The sequence below is a fragment of the Rhineura floridana genome, chromosome 2 (assembly GCF_030035675.1).
Source record: "Rhineura floridana isolate rRhiFlo1 chromosome 2, rRhiFlo1.hap2, whole genome shotgun sequence".
NCBI lineage: Eukaryota > Metazoa > Chordata > Lepidosauria > Squamata > Rhineuridae > Rhineura > Rhineura floridana.
The window spans coordinates 61,402,766-61,426,857 of NC_084481.1; the positions used below are offsets into that span (position 1 = coordinate 61,402,766).

General features: G+C 40.0%; 1 protein-coding gene across 2 annotated transcripts in view; it reads right to left on the reverse strand.

Moving 5' to 3' along the window:
* Positions 1–211: 211 nt before the first annotated feature.
* EPC2 (enhancer of polycomb homolog 2) overlaps positions 212–24,092 on the reverse strand; it is a 61,642-nt gene continuing 37,761 nt past the window's right edge. The window contains exons 5-14 of one of the 2 annotated variants that reach the window (XM_061608833.1): positions 22,490–22,638; positions 22,053–22,185; positions 21,061–21,252; positions 20,496–20,585; positions 17,610–17,755; positions 17,143–17,486; positions 5,078–5,214; positions 3,635–3,791; positions 2,294–2,627; positions 212–1,465 (exon numbers count right to left, since the gene is read on the reverse strand). In XM_061608833.1, coding sequence (XP_061464817.1) covers positions 1,393–1,465; positions 2,294–2,627; positions 3,635–3,791; positions 5,078–5,214; positions 17,143–17,486; positions 17,610–17,755; positions 20,496–20,585; positions 21,061–21,252; positions 22,053–22,185; positions 22,490–22,638 — 1,755 coding nt within the window. In that variant the 3' untranslated portion in view covers positions 212–1,392. The remainder of the gene's footprint in view (positions 1,466–2,293; positions 2,628–3,634; positions 3,792–5,077; positions 5,215–17,142; positions 17,487–17,609; positions 17,756–20,495; positions 20,586–21,060; positions 21,253–22,052; positions 22,186–22,489; positions 22,639–24,092) is intronic. The other variant, XM_061608834.1, reaches the window with a different exon arrangement.

The window sequence follows — 24,092 nt, forward strand, 5'->3', positions numbered from 1 at the left end:
TTCAGCTCTATGCAGCAACCGCCTGTACATGCACTCCATGATCCAGCCAGTCATTTGCCTCAAGAAGCTTCTATGTATTAATCAATATTGCTAGATGGAGATGCAAGTGTACATGTTGAACAGCTGGTATCTCAGTTTACCTAATAACCTCCAAATATGATATACAAACTCTTTTCCATACTGTGAAATAAACACGTATGCAAGGCGCCCATGTTTTGATATGTATTTTTATTTCCCTGCAGTTTTCACTTATCAAGAACAAGTAACAGGGAAAGTTGTCTGAACTAGTGCATAAACAAACATTCTGAAACACCACTACACATATCTAATTTACAAGAACCGTATAAAAAAAGTCACTAAAACACTACACTACGAAGGTGTCCAACGTTTACAGTCAGACTTTTTCCAACCCGTTACTTGCCTTGTAGCCACAGGAAAACTCTCCAAAATTGAAAGACAATCTGCCACAACCCTCCCCCCTCCCCCATCACCTGGGATGGCTCGATATCTAGACATCCAATAATTATTGCAATGATATATAATGCAATACATATCTGGTAAAATATCATTTATGTGGTGTGTTACAGTTAAAAGCCAGTTAAATTATGCAGACTTCAGATAAAATATAATCAGTTGAAAATTTTCTTCATATCTGCACAAGTTTAATATGTGCTAGATGCATAATTTTTACTAGTCAGGTTTTCTGTGTAATTATTTTTTATAAATTGGTATTATAAATAGAAATATACATTCAAAATATATGGAAAAGTGGGTTACTACATTAAATTTGCATGTATCGATCCATCCCTTTCCCCTGCACAGTAATAGAAAATACTATTTTGCCTTGAACTTCATATTTGACAGTGAAATACCACTAAAGTATTTACCAAAAAGTCCATCTAAAATTGTGAAACAAAATGAACCAAGTGAAAACTTTACATTTCCTTTAGAAAAAAATTACAAGAATTTTTCCTAGCTATGAATCTTTAACTTTTTTTAGACACAAAGTTGGATTTATTTTTACAAGATACAAAATGTAAACATGGCAAAATAAATAGTTAAAACAAGTGATGCAGGATCCCATTTCATGCTCATGATCCCATTAAAGAATTATTTTTAAATCCATTCAGTTGCAAATTCAAGTGCAAAAGCATGATGATGAATATCTACTATTCAAGTAACAGAAATAATATTGATGATACAAATAAACTATTTTACAAGGTAGTGATTTTCCCAATTTTACAAAATGTACATTATATATCGACTTAATATACGATATGACAGTCCATTTAGGTCCATTTTAATTCCCTGTGATCCACAGGGTGTTGTTTTGCATTCAGCTGGAATATAAATGACTACACCATCAGCACAGGTTGAGTCACTGGTTTGAGGTTATGTCACCTCCATTGCTACTGTCGTCTCTGCTATTCCATTCAAACCCAATCTTTCTGGTTCATGGTTCTCTCTGAAAAAGTATTTACAAAAAGGAAACAGTTAATTTCTTAATATTTGGCATTAGATTTAGTATTTTCACATTTATTATATAAACAAACATACAGTGAAAGCTAGTTATAGTATGGCAAAGGATGCACTTGCTTTCACTGTATACACAATTTAAATTAATTGAAAATCCTACTACCTATTCTCCATATTTTTTAAATTTACCCACTGAATATTATTTAAATGTTAATCAATATTCTACTAGTTCAAATGAGTCTCAGTAGTAAGACACATTAATGGGACACAACCCAGGTAAATGGGTACAGAATTGCTGGCTCAATTTCTTCACTAAGTAATCTTCTGTTTTGTCCAAAATAACATTTTGAAAAAAGTTTTCATCTACAGAATATGTTTAACTGAAAATCAGGGTTGTCAGTACACATCAGTTCCCTGGCAGAACAGAATGTGAAATTGAAATCAGAATTTAGTTTACAGAGAAAAGAAGAGGAAAATAAAAGGCATTTATGATAATGTGAGGGATTTCAGATATTTCCTGAAATTTTCTGAAGGTGAGGTGGTGGCTGAATAAGCCTTTCAGTCACTGAGGGTGGAGCTTCAATGCCTTCATAGCTCCTTGAACCTCTACATGACTGTCAAAACCAGAATCAATTATCCTCAAGAATTTTTAAAAAAACAGAAATATAATTTATACCGTTGTAGAATTTGATCTGGGTACAATCCAATTTTACTTTAAAAACAAAAAGCACAGGGAGATGCATTAAAATCCTGATTCAAATCATGAGCCATTTATACATATATATATGTATATATATATATATATACACACACACACCTTGCTATGCTGCTGATGGCGCTACTAGGAGTCACCTTTGGCACTCTGTCCATACTGGCAGCAACTGTGGCAAGTTTTAAGGCGGTTGGCGATGGTGCTGAAGTCCTTGTATTGATATGTACATTGACTGGAGAAACAACACTGACATTGTTGAGGTGCACTGCGTTTGTGAGACAAGAATTGTTCATGGGAAGCGTTTGAGGGCTGTTTGTGCACAATGCTGGGATTAAGTGGTTTGTGGTGGTGTGGCCAACTGTCCTTACAAGTTGTACAGTTGAGATCCCTGGGCTAGATGAGAGAGCCATGTTGGTGGAGTACAGAGTTTTTGATGTTGCTGTTCAAAACAAACACATATACTTAGTACAATTTCAAACAGTAGAAACTAACATGTTAAATAAAACCAAGACCACTGTGAAACTATCTTGGACTAAACATCAGAACTCTCCTTCTTAGTCCTCCTAAGCCAATGAGGCTGCTGTGAATCCCAGCATCAGTTTGAAATATTTGTAGATAGACCTTATTGTTTTTAGCAAACCTAAACTACTTCATACTGAACTACTATTAGGTGTCTGATTGAACGCTACTGAAATGAGTTGGATAGTGAAATTACTTATGGTAATTACCAATGTTTCTGCAGGAGCTGAGCAATAAATAAAAAAATAAACAATAATACAAATAAATGCCTCTGGTTATTGGCCTCCATTCTACCCCTACTAACTTCTCAAAATATAGCAGAGGAAAGCTGAACATTTTGCCTATATTATAAATTCCATTTTTTATAGTTATACCACTTTAAGAACATTGGAGGACCCATTCCATTATTTATTATAAGATCAGTATTTTGGGGGTTCTGTTTTGCTTTCTTTTTTAACATTATAGGGTCCAATAATATTTGCATTAGACCACATTTTTGGAGTGAGATTTCTGTTAAACTGGGGTCTTTTGAAATCAATCATAATCATTATTTCCAATTAGGACTTTAAAGGGATCTGTTGGACCCCAGTGAGATGTAACTAAATGGTGAAGTATGTGTAGAGCTCATGATAAGATTTGCCAAGGTGCTTTGAAAGGACTTGCACATTTGGGGTGTAGGCAACAAGAAGGATCAAAGCACCAGTGGACATGCAGAGACACCCATGCACTTCTCTAGAATGTGGCTCAAACAAAACACCCAGCAAAATTATGACCTTGTTCTGTAATTCATTTGCCAAATTTACTCTCAACTGAACAGTCTCATTTATATCCTAGTTTTGTTTCCAGTCAATCATTTGATTTCATGAAAAGTAAGCATCAGAAGTTTATTGCAAGCCTTATATGACTGAACAAAAATGAAATCCATACCTGTGGGCTGAACAACACCATTTATATTGTGGCTGGTGCTCTGTTCCTTTGTCACATCACTGCGACTGGGAGTAGGTGCACTCACCACTGCAGATGCAGCAAAATGGGCGCTGGCTGAGTCAAGCGTTTTTGACATACAATCAGAGGTGCTTGAGCCCTAGGGAGTTAGCAGAAATCATAATTATAATTATGGACAAATAATGAAATACTGGTGAATTAGCTGAAGGCCTTTCATAACAGGAAAATAAAGTTAAAATACAATCCAGGCTCTGTTGTTTCTTTTCAGTATTATATCCCAGAGCCCAGAAACCCTACATGAGTACCTTTGTGTTCCATCCTATACCTCAAAATTCTATTGGTCAGTTCTGAAATGGTAAAGAGCTCATTTGGGTGCAAATACATCCACACCAACCCCAACAGTAGCTATTCCTGCTGCATCAGATACTGCTTATCAAGAGGTAGAGGGGGTATGTGCATGTAAAGCGAGGCAAGGGGGAAGTAAAGCTTCGATGACAGCAAGCAATGTTCTATATCACAGCCTTTAATGAGATTATTTTAAAAAATCACAATTCCAAATAGTTTTCAGTAATAGTGTTGCAACTGCCAATGAAAGAAAATTTTGTACACAGTTATAGTAACTGACTAAAAGTGAGTCAGTACTGCCAAAACATTGTTGCTAAGAAGATAGCATCTAGAATTTGATCATCAGAATTTAAGAATTCTCAATTTATTATTTTAATTGCTATGTTTGTTTTTAGAGTGCATATTGTGAGCCACGCTGGACAAATATTATTTTTATTAATTAGATATGGGTTTTTTTTAAAAGGTAAGAGATAAGATTGTTGAAATACCTATTGGGATACAATCAACTAACATTGTTCTGGTCTTTACAAGCTTCAAGTAATCCTGATTGATGAATCGTATTCTTAAATAATTAGTTTCTTTTAAAGTTAATAAAGTAGTTATGTGTGTTACCTAGACTTACATTTACATGGACTTACAAGCAGAACAGCAAACATTACTCATACTTTTTACATGGATAGCCATGATGACTGTGGCTATACATTTGGGCTGTTGTCTATCTGTGACTGTGCAGTCCACATATTACATCTTGCACGCACACGCGCATGTGTTTGTATGCCTAGAGCGGGGATAGCCAATGTAGGTGTTGTTAGTTTCCAATTCCTATTAGCCCCAGCCAGCATGGCCATGATGGGAGTTGGAGTCCAACAATATCTGAAGGGCACCACACTGGCTATTCCTGACTTAGAGGAAGTTCAATTCAGGGATGGATATGCAGACAAAAAATTGCACTGTGTGAATCGGTTCTAAAGGCACCATCTCAATTCCTAATTTTTTGTACTTTCAATGCAAAGAAAAAAGTATATCCAGGAGAAAGAATTGGTGCTTGTATTATGTTTCTATAAGAAAAAGAATTATTACCTGTGCTTTTGGATGTGTCTGTTGGGAGGAATGCTGAGACTGCTGTTTCTGCTGGAGCTGAGCAAGTTGCTGTCTTTGCATTTGAACTAACTGCTGTTGATGTGTTTGAAATTGTTCTTCTGTAATGCCCCCTGTTACTGTAGAAAAGGAGATTATGTTTAAATTTACTCAAAGAGTCCAGCACAACACAATTCTCAAAAACAAACTTAAAGAACTATGAAAACAGGGCAAAAAGCAATAGATTTGTACAGATCAGTTAAGCAATGTACAAAAACTTCATGAAATGTTTTTGATCTTCTCATATTAACTAGTTTTTATTGACCACCTGCTTCTAAGAGATCACAACATTAAATGGTTGGTTTATAGTGTGTCAATTCAGGTGATGTGGAAAAATTCCTTGTCAAAGAAAACCATTTGAAAATGTACTGTGATTCTAGGTAAGTTACTTAATATATAACAATGCCACCAGAAGTCCTTTCACAGGTCTATCTGCAGTTTAAACTGCAATTAAAAATTATTCAAACAATAACCAATTAACAATTTCTGTAATACTCCGGGGATTAATGAGTCTCCTGAGCAAATCTTGCCTTTTCCTCGGAACACTAAGAATGACTTATCTCTGTTTTGAAAAAGAGGAATATCTGCTACAAGTGACTTGTTAATGAAAAAAGTTGCCATAGTTGGTGAACGAATGCTAGCAAAAAGATGTGTAGGGTACTGAGGTTATCATACTTTGTATACATAATGAGAAGACAGGATTCACTAGAAAAGACAATAATGCTGGGGAAAACAGAAGGGAAGAGGAAGACCAAACAAGAGATGGATTGATTCCATAAAGGAAGCCACAGACATGAATTTACAAGATCTGAACAGGGTGGTTCACGACAGATGCTGTTGGAAGTTGCTGATTCATAGGGTCGCCATAAGTCGTAGTCGACTTGAAGGCACATAACAACAACAGATTCCTATGACATAAGGGAAAACACTGTCCTTCAAATCCCACATATTAAAAGGCAGTTCTTCCTACAGAGGCATTGCTTCTTTGTAGATAAAAAAGAGGGTAATGTTTATCATTATTTAATATTTCTAAAAGTGACTAAAATATACTACTACTACCTATGATAAATGCATATGCATATTTTGCAAAGGGGTACATGTGTCAAAGCTGCATGCACACACTTTTTCTACAGGTAGTTTCGTATATGACAATAATCACATGGAACCTTGCCTTAAAATGTTTTATGGTGGTCCATAACCATCTCAACATTTAAACTGAGTGCAGTCCAGTATGAGTAATTAAATGATTCAATTAATGGCAAAGCTGAAGCTCAAGTTCATATGTGAATTTTTAAGTACTAACATAGTTTTATACATCATTCATGGAACATTTTATACTATAATACAAAAAGCACATTTTGTACTATGGGCAAAATACAAAGCATCCATCACCGAAATGGGAAAGGTAGCAATTTGGGGTGATTGGAGTACCCTTTCGAGCAGATTTTGGGGAGCCACAGGAGACTGCAGGGAAGAGGAATGATGGCTAAAAACTGTCTCTGCCCCATTCCACTGATGAATGCCATCCATCAGTGAGTTACACTCATTGGATTCCACCCTATATTTTATTTTAGATAACTGTTTTTCTATACAGTTTTCTTGAAAGCTAGTACAACTCTAAAATGAATAAAGAGAAGCTAAAGCCAATGAACCAAAACAAGTTCCCAAATTTTGCAACTTGTTAACAAACTTGTCTGGCACCCACAGCATTTGCCGTTGCTCCATTCTACTGTTGTGCAACCCCTAACTATTGCAGCACATTAACTCTAATGTCATTTGCACCAAGAAAACAAACCCCCAGTTTAAGAGTAGGAAAAAACCAAACTTTTAGATGTTAAAGCCTCTTATACACTGAAGTGCTTATGACCAAGGTTAAATTAGATGCCAACAAAAGGCATGCACGTAATACAGAAGGGGTAGGGAATTTCTCTAATATTTCAGCCCAATTCCAGTTTTGACGCATAGTTGGGACTAGGGATGGACCAGAATTTTGATTCAGTTAGCATTTAAAGCTGAATCTATCAAATTCGCAATTTCTGAAGCAATGAGAACTGGAACACAGCCATCTTTCAAAATTTGCACTTACATTTGATTGATGATTATGTGATGAGAAATGGATTGCAAATATGTGTACATTAGTCAAAACTGCCTACAAAAAGTGTTTATTAGGGGAAATTTGCACTACAATGCTGGATAATTTTCATGAGGATTTTTTTTTAATCAATTGCAAATTGCTGCAGAAATGTGGAGAACTGAATATAAGATTGGAACAATGAGAAACTGAGAGAACCGAAATTGACAGATCTTTCTACCTCTACTTCGGACTCTAAAGAACTATTTAGTATAGGCTTCAAATTTTTGGCAACTAGCATCAAAACCTTAGGTATACCTCTGCGTACAGCGGAATAAAATATTTCATATGCTTAACCAGAACCAAATTTCTAGGTGCAGAGGAGACTTTTCCAGTCCCTACCCATACGACACTGTGAAATCATCACTTTGAGTAATGAGAAGGGCCTTTTTATTAAAAACAGAACAATCCATGTTTTTGATAGAAGCTATATTTCATTGTGACAAATGGTATCCTATGCCAGAACTTGGTACACAGTCTTAGAATTTAGGAAAGTGTTGCAAGCCTCATGCATTTCCTCAAAATCTCAGGCTCCTGAGACTGCATTCTTTTTATTTAAAAAAAAGGGGGAGAGACTTCATTACATATATTTGTAAAAAATAATACTTTATTTTTAAGCTGAACAAACAAGTGTACTTGCATATAATATTCAGACATGAAATAATATCCCACTGAAATGTCTGTGTCAAAGTCCTGTATCCTTGGGGCAATAACCAAGGTTTTGTTTGAAAAGATATTAATGGAAGCATACTTTTCACTGCCAGACTGCTCATTTAAGCTTTCTGAGCAAACTGTTATGTTGTCCAATAATGTAAGACTACATCTGAACAACTTATCACACAGTAATATGAAGTTCATCACAGCTGCTGCGTTGTATTAGTTCAGGCCGCAGGCATGAGACCATAAACGTTTTCAACACACACAAACCAAAATCCTGGCACATAGTAAATAGATGTTAGAAAACAGCCTTCTTGTCCTATTTGTAGCCCCTTCCCCACTCCACCCCTGAAATATTCAAACATGCAGACTATTACTTGCAGTTTAAAGTAGTACGGTTCAGAAAATATTATACTGCATTATGAGCTGTTGGTCTATACTAATTGATTCAACAGCAATATATAAAAGGTACAGTGAATGTCCACAATATGATGAAAGATCCCATATGTATGTGGCATTCACATGTGACAGTCCAAGATGAATTTTATGGATGCCCCAAATGCACAGATATGCTGGTGACTGTTGATAGACATCTAAAAGTGATTGCCACCATTTCCTAGGGTATGTCTGACAGTGGGGAACTATAGATTTTCAAACATTCTCAAACTTAGTCTAGGAAATGTGTCATTTCTCCCCCCCAAAATTGTTTCTCTTTTTTCAGTCAGAAAGATACCAAGCACAGAATTTTTAAAAAAGGTATGACATCGAAAGAGAATGTTGAAATCAAAATGCTTAATGTGACTTCCCCCCTCCTCCAGCTTCATATTGGAAACATTGTATTGTATTAAGATGAACAATGTATTATGATTACTTTTTATTTGTTTAGGCGAATTGCAAAGCAAAGATTAATTAGTGGAGAACATAAACTGGTTTTGTGTTAAAGAACTATGCATAATATAGTCTTTCAGAAACCTAGGAACATGAGGCCCAACTTTATGAAGATTATTTCTGAGAACCAAAACTTTCTTACGACAGTAGATTCACCAGCTCCTCATACTGTAATCATTGTCCTTTCTAAAACTAACAGGAACATACAGGATATCAGGATTCCAGAACAGTGGGCCTAAATTAACTGGTCTTTTCAGCATTAAGTAAAACTAGTGTTTTCATACTGCTTCACCGATCAAAAAAAATGACAAATGGGAAACTTTTCTCACCAACTTCTACACATTTTGGATTGAATCTGAGTTCTGGAGTGATCTTTGCTGTTTGCTAAATCCAGAACTAAGTAGAGGAGAACACTAGCACCGTTATTAGCTTCACAAAGCTTTCAACTTCCACGAATGCTTTTGAGGGCAGATCCTTTCTAGACTGAAGTTGGCTGACAGTTACACAATATTGCTGCAGTCTTTCTACACAATTGGGGGGGGGGTGTACAATAAATCCTTGTCCATCCCAACCCCCAATGTATTTTGCACATGTATGTCCATCCTTAGGATATATTGTATTTTCTGTATACAAGAAATTAGATGCTTCTCTCCCAGATGGTTCATTTAATGTTATTGTAACTACTATGTAGGATGTGGCTGTATGAGTATTACAAGTACTATGACATAGTACCATATAAGGACAATGAATGACTACCATTTGTGACTATTTGTTGTCAGCCATCAGAATGCCTCTCATCTGTATCATTTTACAAAACATGTTTTGATTTTAGTTGTCCAGAACCTGTGCCCCTTTCTTGCACCAGAGCACACATCTACTACTATTTTAAAATGAGATCAGAAAAATAGCATCAAGGTTATTTCTGCTTCTCTATTCAACATGGAGGGGATACTGTGTTATTGGCACAATATTGTTGGAAGTGTAATCTATGGGGGAATTGCACAAATGGTAAAATGTGTTTGCACCACATTTTGCTTGCAAGTGTGTGTTCTCAACAGTTAAAAGAATGAAGTAGTAGTCCTACTCAGAGTAGACCCACTGAAGTTAATACAGTACTGACTTAGGCTCATTAATTCCAGTGGGTCTACTCTGATTAGAACTTTGTTGAATATAACCCATGATTTGGACTCCAATTCAAATTTGATATACAAAGAACTGGTGCAGTGCATCAGTTATGACTGTGAGCTGTTATTATTATTATCACTATTATCATCATCATTTATTACCCGCCCTTCACCCAAAGGTCCCAAGGCAGGTCACAACTATTTTAAAATATGACATTATGCCCTCCCACACCCCTGCAGGCTTCAAATCCCACTGCATATCCTTAGGTAAGCTAGTCTGTAACATGCGGACAGTAATTCTGGCCTATCTTGAACGGTTTCTGTAGGGTTTACTGCAAAATTCTATTTGAAGCATTTGATTTACACAAAGCACTAGACAACTAATAATTATAGAAATCAATATTCTGATAACAATAATTTCTGATGATGATGAAAAATTTGCTTTTCAAAATACAACAGAAAGCCATGTGAATAACTATTTGTAACGCAGTCCTTGGCATTGACTGCTTTGTTGTCAAAGGTATTACTGGTCTACTAGGCACCTTGAAATTAATACTATGTAAAAGCACAATCCCTTGAATTTGACAATTTATCTGTTAATGACAGCAATACTCAAGAGTGCTACAGCTGGTTCTGTTTTCAGCAAATATAAGCGAAGTCTTTACCAGGAAGATGGAATCATGGTTCTACAAAAAAAGTTAGATACCATAGTATGTGTCTTTATCACTCTGATGCACACACACAGAGGAATCAGAGACCTGTTGCTGCTGATACAATTTTTGGTTATATCACTTACAGAATTTATTAAGTAATAGTTTAAAATCAAGATCTTTAAATTATAACTGAATTACTGGGATATATGCATGTTACTGCTGCCCCATGGCAAAAGACTCATACGCTCTCTGCCAAAGGCCTACTAGTGCTTGTAATGGTAGCCCACCTCCCTAGGGAGCGGCCCTGATATAATCTTTTGACATGCACAGAGAAGACCGATTTCACGGTAAAACCAAACGTCTCTTCTCCTGTGCATGTAAAAGATGATATCAGGTGGGACATACCAAAGCTGACCCATGTAGGGTGGGAAAATCGCTGGGCTGCAGCTACTACTGGTCTGAGAGGACATGCTGTAGCACTCTCCTCCCAAAGGCTGCCTCAGCCGACGCATAGGTGTCTATTTTGTAATGCTTAATGAAGGTATTGGGCGTGGGCCATGTGGCTGCCCTACAAATCCCTATCAGAGGGGCGTTGTGAGAAAAGGCCACTGATGTGGCCGCTGCTCTAGTGGAGTGAGCCACTATCCCGGCTGGCCAGGCTAGTCTTAGAGAAGCATATGCCAAAGAAATGCATGCCTTGATCCACCTGGCTAGTGTAGAAGTGGACACCCTATTCCCTAGAGATGCTGGGTGAAAGGAGACAAACAAATTATGTTTTCCGTATTGCCTTTGTCTTGGAAATATAAACTTTAAGGGCTCTCCTCACATCCAGAGAGTGCCAGGACTTCTCTGAAGGATGGACAGGATTAGGACAGAAGGATGGCAATACTAGCTCCTGTTGGCAATGGCAGGCAGACAGTACTTTGGGACGAAAGGAAGGGACTGTGCGTAGGACTACTCTATCTTTATGAAACACAAAAAAATTTTTATGGACAGATAGGGCATTCAGCTCACTCTACAGGCCGAAGTAATGGCCACAAGAAACAAAACCTTAAAGGATAGCAGACGGAGAGAAACTTGACTCAAAGGTTCAAATGGAGGTCTTTGAAGGGCTATTAACACTTTGTGCAGATCCCATGTTGGGTAGTGATGAACAGTAGGGTGGTGCTGTTATCGTTGCTCCCCTGAGGAAACGCTTGATGAAAGGATGAGATCCGAAAGGATTGTCTGGAGATCTGGAGAGTATCGACGATAAGGCTGAAACCTGGCGCCTCAAGGTGTTAGGTCTGAGACCTAATAATAAGCCATCTTGCAGGAAAGATAAAATCACGCTGACCCCCACTTTCTGAGGAAGAACTCCTTTCTTCCGTGACCAGGATGAGAAAGCCTTCCATGTGCCTTCATATATTCTGTGTGTGGATGGGCGTCTAGAAGCCATCATGGTTTCCAGTACTTGTGGGGAGATGCCTTTCTTTAGGAGTCGCTTCCATTCAAATTCCATACATGAAGCGCCAACCACTCCGGGTCTGGATGAAGAAGCTGCCCTTGAGAGAGCAGGTCCTCCCTTACTGGAATTCTCCACGGGGGTTCCACCAACAGTTCAAGGAGATCCGGAAACCAAGGTCTCCTTGGCCACCAGGGAGCAACTAGTAGAACTGCTGTCCTCTCGCCACGAAGTTTTTTGATCACCCTGGGAATAATTGGAAGTGGAGGAAAGGCATACAGTCTGCCTGGAGGCCACTGGGATGTTAAAACATCTATCCCCTCCGCATCTGTCGTCGCATACCTGGAGAAGAACCTCTTTACCTATCAATTGTGGCTGGTGGCAAACAGGTCCACTTGAATTTGGCCAAAATGTGCCACTATTTGATGAAAGACCTCTGGGTGAAGCATCCACTCTCCCTGCTTCAGTTTCTCTTGAATGAGCCAATCTGCCTGTCTGTTGTACTCCCCCTTGAGATATTCTGCCACTATAGTCCACATTCCTCTCCGCACACTGGAAGAGGAGAAAGGCTTTCTTCTGGAGAAGGTGGGAGCGTTTGCCCCCTTGACGGTTTAAATAAGATCTGGCCGACATGCTGTCAGTTCTGATGAGCACCGCACCTAACCATCTGTCCTCCGCGAAGTGTCTGAGGGCCAGACGGATTGCTCGAAGCTCAAGATTGATCGGCAGTATGGATTCCTGTGACGACCATGTACCCTGAATCATCTGACCATCGCAGATGGCTCCCCACCCTGATAGGCTGGCATCTGACATGCTCAGGGTCCGAGGGGGATCCTGAAATGGAACGCCTCTTAAAAGGTTGAGTTCGTGAGTCCACCAGAACAGCGACTGCCGAACCCGTGGCGACAGAGCTACTCTGTGGTGGTGTCTGGATGCTGTGTCGCTTTAGATGGGTAGGAGCGCCCACTGAAGTGTGCGGGAATCATGACGTGCCCATGGTGTAGTTTGGAATGTGGAAACCATCAAACTTAGAAGCGTTGCTAATTCCATTAGGTCTGCTGTGTTGGAGGATAGGATACCCGACGCTGCTTTGCAAATCTTGTTGACTCTTTCTTGGGACAACATTAAGAGGCCCTTCTGTGAGTCTATAGTCGCTCACAGATGTATTATGCGCCGGGATGGAAAGAGATGACTCTTGGATTCATTGATCAGGAAACTGTGGTCCTTTAGACCGGCCAAAGTGACATGGAGGTCCTCCCAGGCCTTGTGCAATGATGGGGAGTGGATCAGAAAGTCATCCAAGTGAGGGAAGAGATGACTTCCCTGTGTCCTGAGATGTGCAACCAAGGCAACCACGATCTTCGTGAATGCTCTGGGGGCAGATGACAGGCCAAATGGCATAGTCCTGAATTGATAATGGTCTTGTCCCACGGCGAACCGAAGGTATCATCTGTGAGGTGGGATGATTGGAACGTGAAGGTAGGTCTCCTTCAGGTCGATAGATGAGAGAGAGTCCCCTTTCCTTAGGGTCTCCTTGATTAACAGTAAGGTGTCCATGCGAAACTTGTGGTATCTTAAGAAACTGTTTAGACACTTGAGGTCTAGTACCGGTCTGAACGATCTGTCTTTTTTCACGACGGTGAAGAACAGAGAGTAATTTTCCAAAAATCCCCTGCCGGAACTTTCTCTATAGCTGCAATTTGTATGAGATGGGAGACTGTCTGCAAAACTCTTTCCCTCTTGAGTGGAGAAACTGAGAGAGGGGATGGAATGAATCTCACCGGAGGAGTGGAAGTAAACTCCAACCGTGGGCTGTACTGAAGGGTATGAAGGACCCACTGATCTGAAGACATGCCCTTCCACCACTGAGCAAAATGTTGGAGACAACCCCCCACTGACGAGATGGAGGCGTCAGAATTGATGTTTATTTCCCTATGAAGGGGACCCAAATCCCAATCGACTGGGAAAGTGTTGTTGAGACTTAGGCTGGTTGAGTTGTCTGTTCCAGAAGGGACGGCTGGAATGGGCGTCCTTCGGCCTTCCATACGGTCATGAGTCTCGAAAGGACTGAGACAAGTGATATGGGTGGAATGAGTGACGAAAAGACTTTCTGTCATCCCTTTTCCTGGAGGACGGTATTGACTTTTTCTTTTCCTTAGTTTCCAAGACATTAGCTAGGGCGTCGTTCCCAAATAACTTGCCCCCCACATAGGGCTCTGAGGCAAGATTTGAATGGGCTGTAGGGTCTGCCTCCCAATGCTGCTGCCAAAGGGTTCTTCGCGTGAAGACACTTGCCGCCAGTGACCTTGCTGCAAACCGCAAGGCATCCATGGATGCATCTGCCATGAAGGTAACTGCCCGAGAGACCTTCAGCAGAGACTTGCGTATCCAGGCTGCGTCTTGCTGTGGGTCGTCCAGCGGGTCTTCCAACCAGAGGAAGGAGGCTCAAGCAAACACAGAGAAGGCTGCCGCTGCCCTGATTGAGAGTGCACTAGCCTCATGTACCCTTCTAAGCCCCTGGTCCATTTTGCGCTCAATGGTATCCTTAAGGTGCACATCCAAGTCCTTCGGATTCAAAGATGGATTCAGCAAGTTGACAATGGGCACATCTATGAGTGGGACTTTCAGCTGGTCCATGATAGGCTGTTCCAGCGTATAATATTTGTTGGCTATTGAGACCGACTTCTTGAATTGTAATGGGATGTCAAACTCTGACTTGAGCACCTTCGGGAGAAGAGAAGGGAGCTTCAACACTCTAGACTTAGGTTTTGGATCTGGACACACTGCTAAGACCCTTGATGTAGAGGAGTAGGAGGATCCTCTGCAGAAGTGAGAGTAAGGGCTTCCATCGACTTGCATAGCAGAGGAAGGAAATGCGGCTCCTGAAATATCGTAGTGGATGAAATCTCCTCAGATTCTGACTATTCCTCTTCGTCCAAAATCACCAAGTCGTTGTCTGTGTCAAGAGGTGCCTGGTCCGGGGGCTGAAGGTGCCTGCCCTGAGATGCAGCATAGGGATCTGGAGACGCACGGTTAAGTGCAGGAAGCGGAGCTGCAACTGAGCGGCTTGTAGGTGGGCCCTGTGAAGGCTGTGATGCAGATGGAGCCTGAGAGGGTGAGGGCGCTGATACTTGCTGAGAAAAAACTCGAGGAATAGATGGAGAGGACAAATCTCTAGCCAGATCCATTAAGAGGGAATCCCTGAGCTGTTCCTTCAGTTGTTGGGCTGACAAGTGCAACTGGATAGGCTGAGCTTGAGTGTAAGAAGATTGGAGCCTTTGCACCTGCCTCTTGGATCTGTTGCACAAGGATTGGTTCTTCCAAAAAGCCTGTGAACACTTCAGGAGAGGAGGTAGTAGAAAAAATAGTGTCCAATCAAGGGTGAGGCGGACTGCCTTCCTCGTCAGACAGGGATTCCAGGTCCCTCTGGTTCCTTGGATGTTGAACAGGGCCTTGCCTGTCTCTACTGGTCGTCTTATTGGTAACAGGCATCCTGCCTTCCATAGCCACCCTGCCCGCCATAACTTGCGCCTCAGCTACCTCGTGCCTGTTGGTAGAGGAGAGGAGACTGCCCTGTGACCTGGGTGGGAAAGGGCACCGACGCTGCATCTGCTGCAGGTGTGTGTGTGGGGGAACGGCTTCAACCTCTTTGAGGGGTTTTCCGTTTTGCAGGTTGCTTTCCCCATGGGAGCAACGTGCTGCGGGGCTTACGGGGGTAAAAAAGGAGCCTGCGGAAACTGCGCTGGAAAGATGTGTGGGGGGAGCCCCCGCAGGTGGCAAAGATCAGCGCTGCCCTGGCAGAAGGCTGTTAAAGTGGCGGCTGGGGGGGATGAAATGCAGAACCCACCAGCAGCTGTAGCCGTCCTCCTCTCTGGCTTTCTGACGGGGGGGAGAGACGGGGGCTGCAAGCTGAGGGAGACAATGGCGCCTGTCCATCGTTTCCCTCTACCGCTGAAGCGTGGGAAAACAGGGCTGGGGGTTGGCAAAGGGCGCGAAAAGCCTCGGCGTGGGTTGGGGATGCTGCCTCCTGCAGGAAGGCAGCCACTGATGTTAAGGTGGCTACCACTGTGGCTTGCTCTCAACAGAAATGGTATCGAAGTTGGCGCGAGAGGGGGGGCTGGAGAGGCCGAAGGCTCCAGGAACCAGGGGGGGGGGTTCTGGCTGCTCCTTGCCGTGAAGGAAACTTCCAAGGGAAGGAACACAAGGTATTTTTTTTTTAAAAAAATTTAACTAGAAGGGGTTAGAACAAACAGTAAAGGAAAAAACAACACTAATCACTGAAATAACACGAAAAACGGTACACAAGAAACAATACAGGCCTGAACCAATGGAGGCAGAGAGAGTCCAACCGTGTTTGGTGCAGGGCTGTGGAGTCAGAGTTGTGGAGTCGGAAGCAATTTTGGGTGGAGTCGGAAGAAATGTACCGACTCCGACTTCAAAATAAATTTTGATTGACAAATTTTTTAAAATATAAATTCAAAATGTCAAAGAAGCTTCCCATGAAGTCAGCTGTAGTTGAGCATTTCACCATAACTCAAGATGGAAAATATTTTGTGTGTCAGTGTATGACACAGGACCCAGATGAAGACAAATGCTGCGATGCCAAGATCAGTGCATATTCAGGCAGCGATAAAAATGCTCCAATGAGAGCTTCCAATTTAAAAAGACATTTACAGCCCTTTCCAGGCTGTGGAGTTGGAAGCAATTTTGGGTGGAGTCGGAGTCGGACAGTAGAAAAATAGAGGAGTCGGAGTCGAAGGTTTGGCGTACCGACCCCACAGCCCTGGTTTGGTGAAGGGAAAAGAAAACTGAGGCAGGAACAGACAAAGACCAGGAATGGACCTGCAAAAAAACTTCAACAGTGCTCTTTTGCCTTCAACCACTAGGTGGAGCTAGCTACCCCCACCTGATATAATCTTTTACATGCACAGGAGAATTCTAAGTCACAGGGGCAAGCAGAAACAAGTACTCTATGACATACTGAACACCTCCTTAATATCCAGGAAGAGTGAATGAATGTAAATTCATTTGCTATCATCATCTTCAACCAGGTCCCAGGTGTGAGATGAGAAATATGCATTTCATGTTCAACACCATAAATTCTTACCTACCTGATATGCCATTCTTGCTGGTGTTCAATAAAGCTACAGATGGAGCAGAAACTCTTTTATTATTCACAGCCTGCCCTGGTTTCCTTGAGGTACATTCTTCGTTATCACTGTCCTGTATGTTTAGTAGCCTTGGTTGGAAACACTGCAGTCGACATGATCTGATATTGCTTAGTATTTCAGAAAGAGAAAGTCTATTTTCACAATGTTTATTGGAAGCATTGGTCCGTGAAAAATTAGAAGAAAAGTCTACATTTTGGGAAGAGCTTGAGTAACTGTTTAGCATATCTGGGTCAATCTGTTTCAGGACAGGATCATATTCTGTGGCTATCCGGTCCATCAACACCCTGTTTTAAAAGGAGGGGGGAAAAGAAAAAATTAATATACATATAAAATATTTGAGCTTTACTTCCGCAAAAAGGGAAGCAAGTAAGATTTTATTTTACCAACATAATTAGATGTTATCTTACCTGCCACCTCTGCCAACTCGTCTTCTTGCAAATCCTATACATCTTCTTGGAACAGTAAGTGTTGTAAGACAATGCCTATACCTTAGCTTATCCAATTCTGCCAGTTCTGAATTCTCATGAGAATAATTAGTTTGGTCCAAATGAGCCTGCAGAAGACAAAAAAAGAAGACAGAACTTAAACAGAACTATTTAAGTAAAGTTCATGGCATTATTTTAATTTAAAAAAGCAGGGCACTTCCACAAAAAGATCATACAATATAAAGCAAAACAGTGCAACAATTTTTAAGAGAACACAAACAGGTAGGTGTAGAAGTAGCATGCATTTCTTTCTTAAATATTACAGGACCTTCAGCTATTATGCAAGATATTTCAATAGAATTTAGTCCCATATGCTTAGGGAGAATTAAGCTAGTACATTCCTCAGAGTATTATTAGTTATTTTTAAAAAAGTTAAATCTCAAGTTGTTAACAGCAATCTCAAATGCCCCTGCCCCCTCAGAAACTCTCTTCTTTCCTGAATTTGATGGTGATGTCTGGCTAGGAAGCCAGGTACCTAGTAATCCCCTGTACAAAAACACATTGTTTTCAATGAAATCACAGATACGCTGACCATGTGCTCCATATGATTGCTGATTATTATTATTGTTATTATTTGCCCACCCTTCACCAATAGGTCCCAGGGCAGGTTACAAAATCTAATATACAATATTAAAAAGAATCAAAACATTTCAATCATAAGAATAGGATGGTTTCTGAAAACATACATCTCAAGAACCAAAGGTCAGGGTAAAGAGGTGTGTCTTTAGTATTTGGTGAAAACTGTATACCAAAGGTGCCAGACACACCTCGGTAGGGAGGGAATTCCACAACTTAGATGCTGCCACTGAAAACGCTCTCTCCTGGGCCACCACCCTCCAAACTTCTGAAGGTGGCAAAATACCAAGAAGGCCCCCCCTGCTGATATAAACACCTGAGAGGGTCTATTGGGAAGGAGATGGTATCTGAGGTATTTTGGGCCTAAGTTGTTTATGGCTTTATGGTTTTCAACACTAACATGAGCATCTTGAATTGGGCCTGGAAACAAACTAGCAACCAATGCAACTGTTTTAGAACAGGGGTTATATGAGTTCTAAAAGGAACCCCAGCAATAATATGGCTGCTGCATTTTAGACCAGTTGAAGTTTCTGAGTTGTCTTCAAGGGCAGCCCCATGTACAGCACATTGCAATAATCCAATCTGGAGGTTACCAGAGCATGGACTACTGTGGCCAAGTCATCTTTGTCCAAAAGGGGCCATAGATGGTGAACCAGCCAGAGCTGGAAATAGGCACTCCTAGCCACAGAGGCCACCTGTGCCTCCAGTGACAATGCTGGATCGAGGAATACTCCCAAGCTATGAACCTGCTCCTTCAAGGGGTGTGCAACCCCATCCAGAACAGGCCATCTTCCCTCTCCTGCTCTTGAGAACTTGTAACACATAACAGTTCTGTAATTTCAGGATTTAGCTTCAGTTTGTGGGCCCACATCCAGCCCATCACTGTTTCTAGACACCTGTCTAGCACCACAACTGTATCTCCTGATTCAGATGGCACAAAGAGATGGAGCTGAATTTTATCCACATACTGGCGACACTTCACTCCAAAAGTGATGATCGCTCCCAGCAACTTCATGTAGTTGTTAAATAGGACAGGGGACAAGATGGAAGCTTGCGGGACACCTATAGTGTTGAACAGAAGCCTCCCATAACCATGTTTCTAGAAATGTCCTTGGAGATAGAAGCAGGACCACTGAATTACAGTGCCCCCAACCCCACCTCCCTGAGATGCTCCAGAAGGATACCATGACCAATGGTATCAAAAGCTGCTGAGAGGTCAAGAAGAGCAAGCAGGGTTGCTCTCTCATTTCTCTCTCAACAAATGTCATCAACATGATGTTGTTTCCCCGTAAATTCTATTTAATAGTAACTATCAGGACAGAATTGGACTGCTCATGGATTAGAGCCTAGCAAAGTAGTAGTAGTCAACAACTTGGAGAGGGGGGCAACACTGGATACAACCAATTAAAATCTAGGATCATATTCAAACATGACAAAAATCCACTATATGATATTGCCCTTTATTTCTTTATTACTTTTATTTATATACAGTATTTATATACCAAAGGTTCTCTGGGCAGCTTAAGTAAAAATTTAAAACTATACAAAGAAATAGGGCATGAAATCTAAAACAAAACAGCAAATGCATAAAAGAGTAAAACCAACAACAGTGACTAAAATTATTACATAGGATTAAAATTTAGTCTATAAAACCTGGGGAAATAAAAAGGTCTTCACCCAGCACCAAAAAAATAACAACATTCTTTGTCTGGGCTCCTGCTGGGAGAAAGGGCAGGATATAAATCAAATAATAAACAAACAAACAAACAAACAAACATAGGTGTCAGGTGAGCCTCTCTAGGGAAGGCATTCCACAACTGGTGTCACCACTGAAAGGGCTGCCATCTGCCACAACTCATTTGGCAGGTGTACCCTTTCTACCATACAGCAATAGTCAGTAAAGCGACGGGTTCGCTGCCTGCCCTAAACTCCTTGAGATACATTCTTTACTGCCTCTACCCTGTAAGTTTAACAGCCTTGGCTAGAAATACTCTAGTTGACATGATCTGATATTGCTTAGTATTCTACAAAGCACAAGTTTGCCTTTAAATACCCAGGGCAGAGTAGAAAGGAAAAAGAAAGGAGAAAAAAGGATAATTTTAAGAGATAAAAGATTCAAATATTTTTATTTTGACCAAACATCTGTCCCCTGCGTTAAAACAATTAGATATGTCTTAATATTGCCTGTGTTAAAACAAACAGATAAGCCTTAATGAAAGCAAAAATTCTTACAGCATAATACTGGCATCCTGCCCTTCTTTTGAATGCACATGCTCCATCAGGATCATTTTCTTCTTCTGGCTCCGACACTGGTGAGGGTACCTAGTGGCCAAATAAGTCTGGTTTAAAAACAAGCTATTAGGCCAACTTATTACGAGTACTCCCTTTGCTCAGTTTCAGCATTTCACTAAGTGTAAATTAAAAAATAAAATACCACCAGCCAGCATTTAAGGAACAGTTAAGCTAGTTTTGTGAACTTAAGGGTCTGTAGAATTATTTTTCTTCAGTTATCCCCCCACCGCACCCAATATCCCATCAACAACAAACAGATAACTGCTTCTGAAACAGAGACTATGTTCCAAAAGCATTTGTGATATCCTAGGAAGTATGAGCTGTGCAACACTACAAAGACAAAATTACACCAGTTTCATGTAATCCCTTGGTATAAACCTAAGCAGCCCTTTGGATCCCAGTCACTGTGGCATAACATTCCAACAGAAACCTATGGTGAAAAGATAAAATTTTACACAGCGTTTTCCTTCTCTCTCTGTACTATAACTTGTTTGACATATATTACCTGTGGAAATTCATCTTCATCTGAACTGTGGAAGTCATACTGTTTGATATCACTTTTACTGATCACAGGCAAAGGCTCAGTAGTGGGCTGCTGAGGATTTATTATACTCTCAGTTTTAGGCTTCTTTGGATACTTCTTCTTTTGACGAACAACATCAGACATTTCCTCTTTTAGAGATGAGTGGTGAGCATGCTGTTTGTATACAATAAATTTGTATACAAATTTATACACAGTTTCTTAAATAATTCTTCATATTTCATGAAATAAATAGCTTATACCCACCCTACCCCCATTCCACACAGCAATATCACTACGCGTCAGCTCTTGTCATGAACAAATTGCTAAAGAATTAAGTTTACATAACTCTAATATTTCTTAGAAAATGTAATATTCAACAATCCACATGTATAATATTCAGTATCCTTTATGGTATTCTGCACTAGCTTTTAAAAATACCCAGTACATTTCTAAAATGCTGATGCCTTGTACACTTTTTTCTGCTTAAAGTTTGGTACTTGGCAGCATTAAAGAATGAGGTAAATATGAACCAAACAGAACAGTGATAGGTGCCTACAATGTAATAACCACTAGATGTCATCAAAGTTAAATACAAGAGAGAACCGTTTAAAGTAAATGTACTCTTCTTGATTTAAAATATTTAGGTTTTTTAAAGAACCATCTAAATATATTTACTAGAAATAAGCTAATCCTAAAAGCTCAACAAACATGAGTCACTCTGAAGTAATTACAACTTTTACCATTATAGTGGTTTGAACACTGCGTTGGAAGATTGTCTACTAATATTAAGAAAAAATAAAGTAAGTAGCTTGTGTTTGGATACTGATTTTTATTTTTGCTTTCTTCTACCAAAATAATAGTAGGAAGAGAGAAAAGAATTATTAGTGCATTTACTACACACTTTCCACATGACATAGTGGAGAACACACCCTAGCTAATAATCATCATGAGAGATCTGCATGCAAGCCATTTACCTTAGCTTTACATTCTTGAACTTTGTGATGATTTCCATTATGAAGAGCCACTGGAGTGGTGTTCATATCTTTTTCAGTTGTATTAAGCTTGACTTCATTAAGTATTTCGCCTCCATAATCACCCAAATGGTACCTTTAAAAAAGAATTGTTGCAAAGCATTGATGTAGTACTTTAAATGTGTCAAGTACTTTAGAATATTTTTATCTTTTAACTATTCTCAAAGGAACCCTGCAAGTCAGGTCATCATTTTTTCCTACTTACAATCTGAGGATATAGTTTATTTAACATAGAACACCAGGCCTGCCAAGTAACATTCCACCAAATATACTATATTTGCTAATAAAGGCTATTACACATGTCAACCAAAACATATTATCCTCTGGAATTCAACCTGAACCTCTTTAATAAGAATAGTTAAGTTAGATGAATAATCTACCTTTTCTCCACAACTTCCAATGTCAAATGTAACAGCTCTCGTTTTGTTTTCTCTCGTCTCTTAATCATCTCTAAAATGGTTATGGCTCTACTGAACTCCCTTCTTAATTTCAGCATTTTCTCATAAGAGGCTTCATCATTCTTTCGATTCTGTTAGATACAAATATTAGAGTAAGAAGCATGTATAGAAGATGTAGTCGTATTGAGTTTAAGCAACTGACTAAATATTTAACCATTAATATTTTGGTTCAGATCCAAAGATGTTCAAGTAGTGTTCTGTTTTCATAGGGCTTTCCCATTCCCTCTTTAGCACTCTGTGCACCCATAAATTCACTTGAGAGTCAGGGAACCCTCCAGAATAGGTGGGATAGGAAGTGTAGGACTACAGCATGAGGGAAGAATTGGTATAATTCAAGGGTACACCTTGTGTGACCAGAAGCGTAATTTCATTCGTGCAAGGTCCCTTTGGATCCAACCTCTGATGAATAAACATTTTGCAAGAGTTACTAGTTTGGTGAATTAAATCAGTATATATAAACAGAGAATTTACTCTTTGGAGGACAGAGTTCTTTTAACTAAACAAATAAAATGTAATCAGTTTGCCTATATCTGGGTGCATTTCTTCATTTTATAGATTTCCACTTTTTAAGTCTAAATACAGTACTGATCATAGATGGAAATCCCAGGAGAAAAATGGTTCTAGTTTAGGAAAAGAAAATGATACAGAATCCCGTGGGCATCTGTAGACTAAAAAAAAAGGGTATGCATGTTTGTGTAGCAGCTGACAAAATGGATCAACAAAAGCTTATGCAATAATAAATCTGTTGTTGGTTTTGCTGCAAAGACTAACACAGTTACATCCCTCTGGAAGGTGAAGGTGCCCTTAATGAGTCTTGCCTCCAAATATGGTGCACTAAGCTCATTTGTCTGTAGCATCAAACACAAAATACTGTTGCACCTTAAAAACAATGGGCTGAATCCAAAGTTGTTCAAGCAGCAGCCACTTGGTCAATTATCTTTCCTGAAGCCTCTGCAGCTCCTGTGCCATCTGAAAAGCATTAGGGAGGGGCTGCAGTGGGAGAGTAGACTAACCCAAAATCAGAGGGAGGCACCTTGTAGCTCCACTGCAGCCCCATGACATAGCCTCATGGTCTAGGAGAGTCCCAAGTGGCTTTTCAGAGGGTACAAAGCGCTGCAGGTAGGAAGAGAGAACAGGAAAGATCTGTTGCATGACTGCATTGCATTACTTACTTGGCATATTTATAGCATATTTATAGCTCAGTTTTCAATGAAAAACTCCCCAAATGGGTAGCAATTCAATAAAAGCAAAGTATACAAAGGAACATTAAGACAAAACATTGAATTAGCAAAAATGTTAAAAAAGAAGCAGAATTATATGATTCAGAATCAAAATAATTCAGCACCATGCAATCAAACCAATTTAAATGCCTGAGTAAACAACTGTTTACCTGGCATCTGGAACTTAAAACTATGTGTTTCAGATGGATCTGAGGAGGATATTCCCTAAGTAGGCACCACCACAGACAAGGTCCTTTCCTCAGTCACCACCTGCCTTACATGCAAAGACAGGAATATATGGAGAA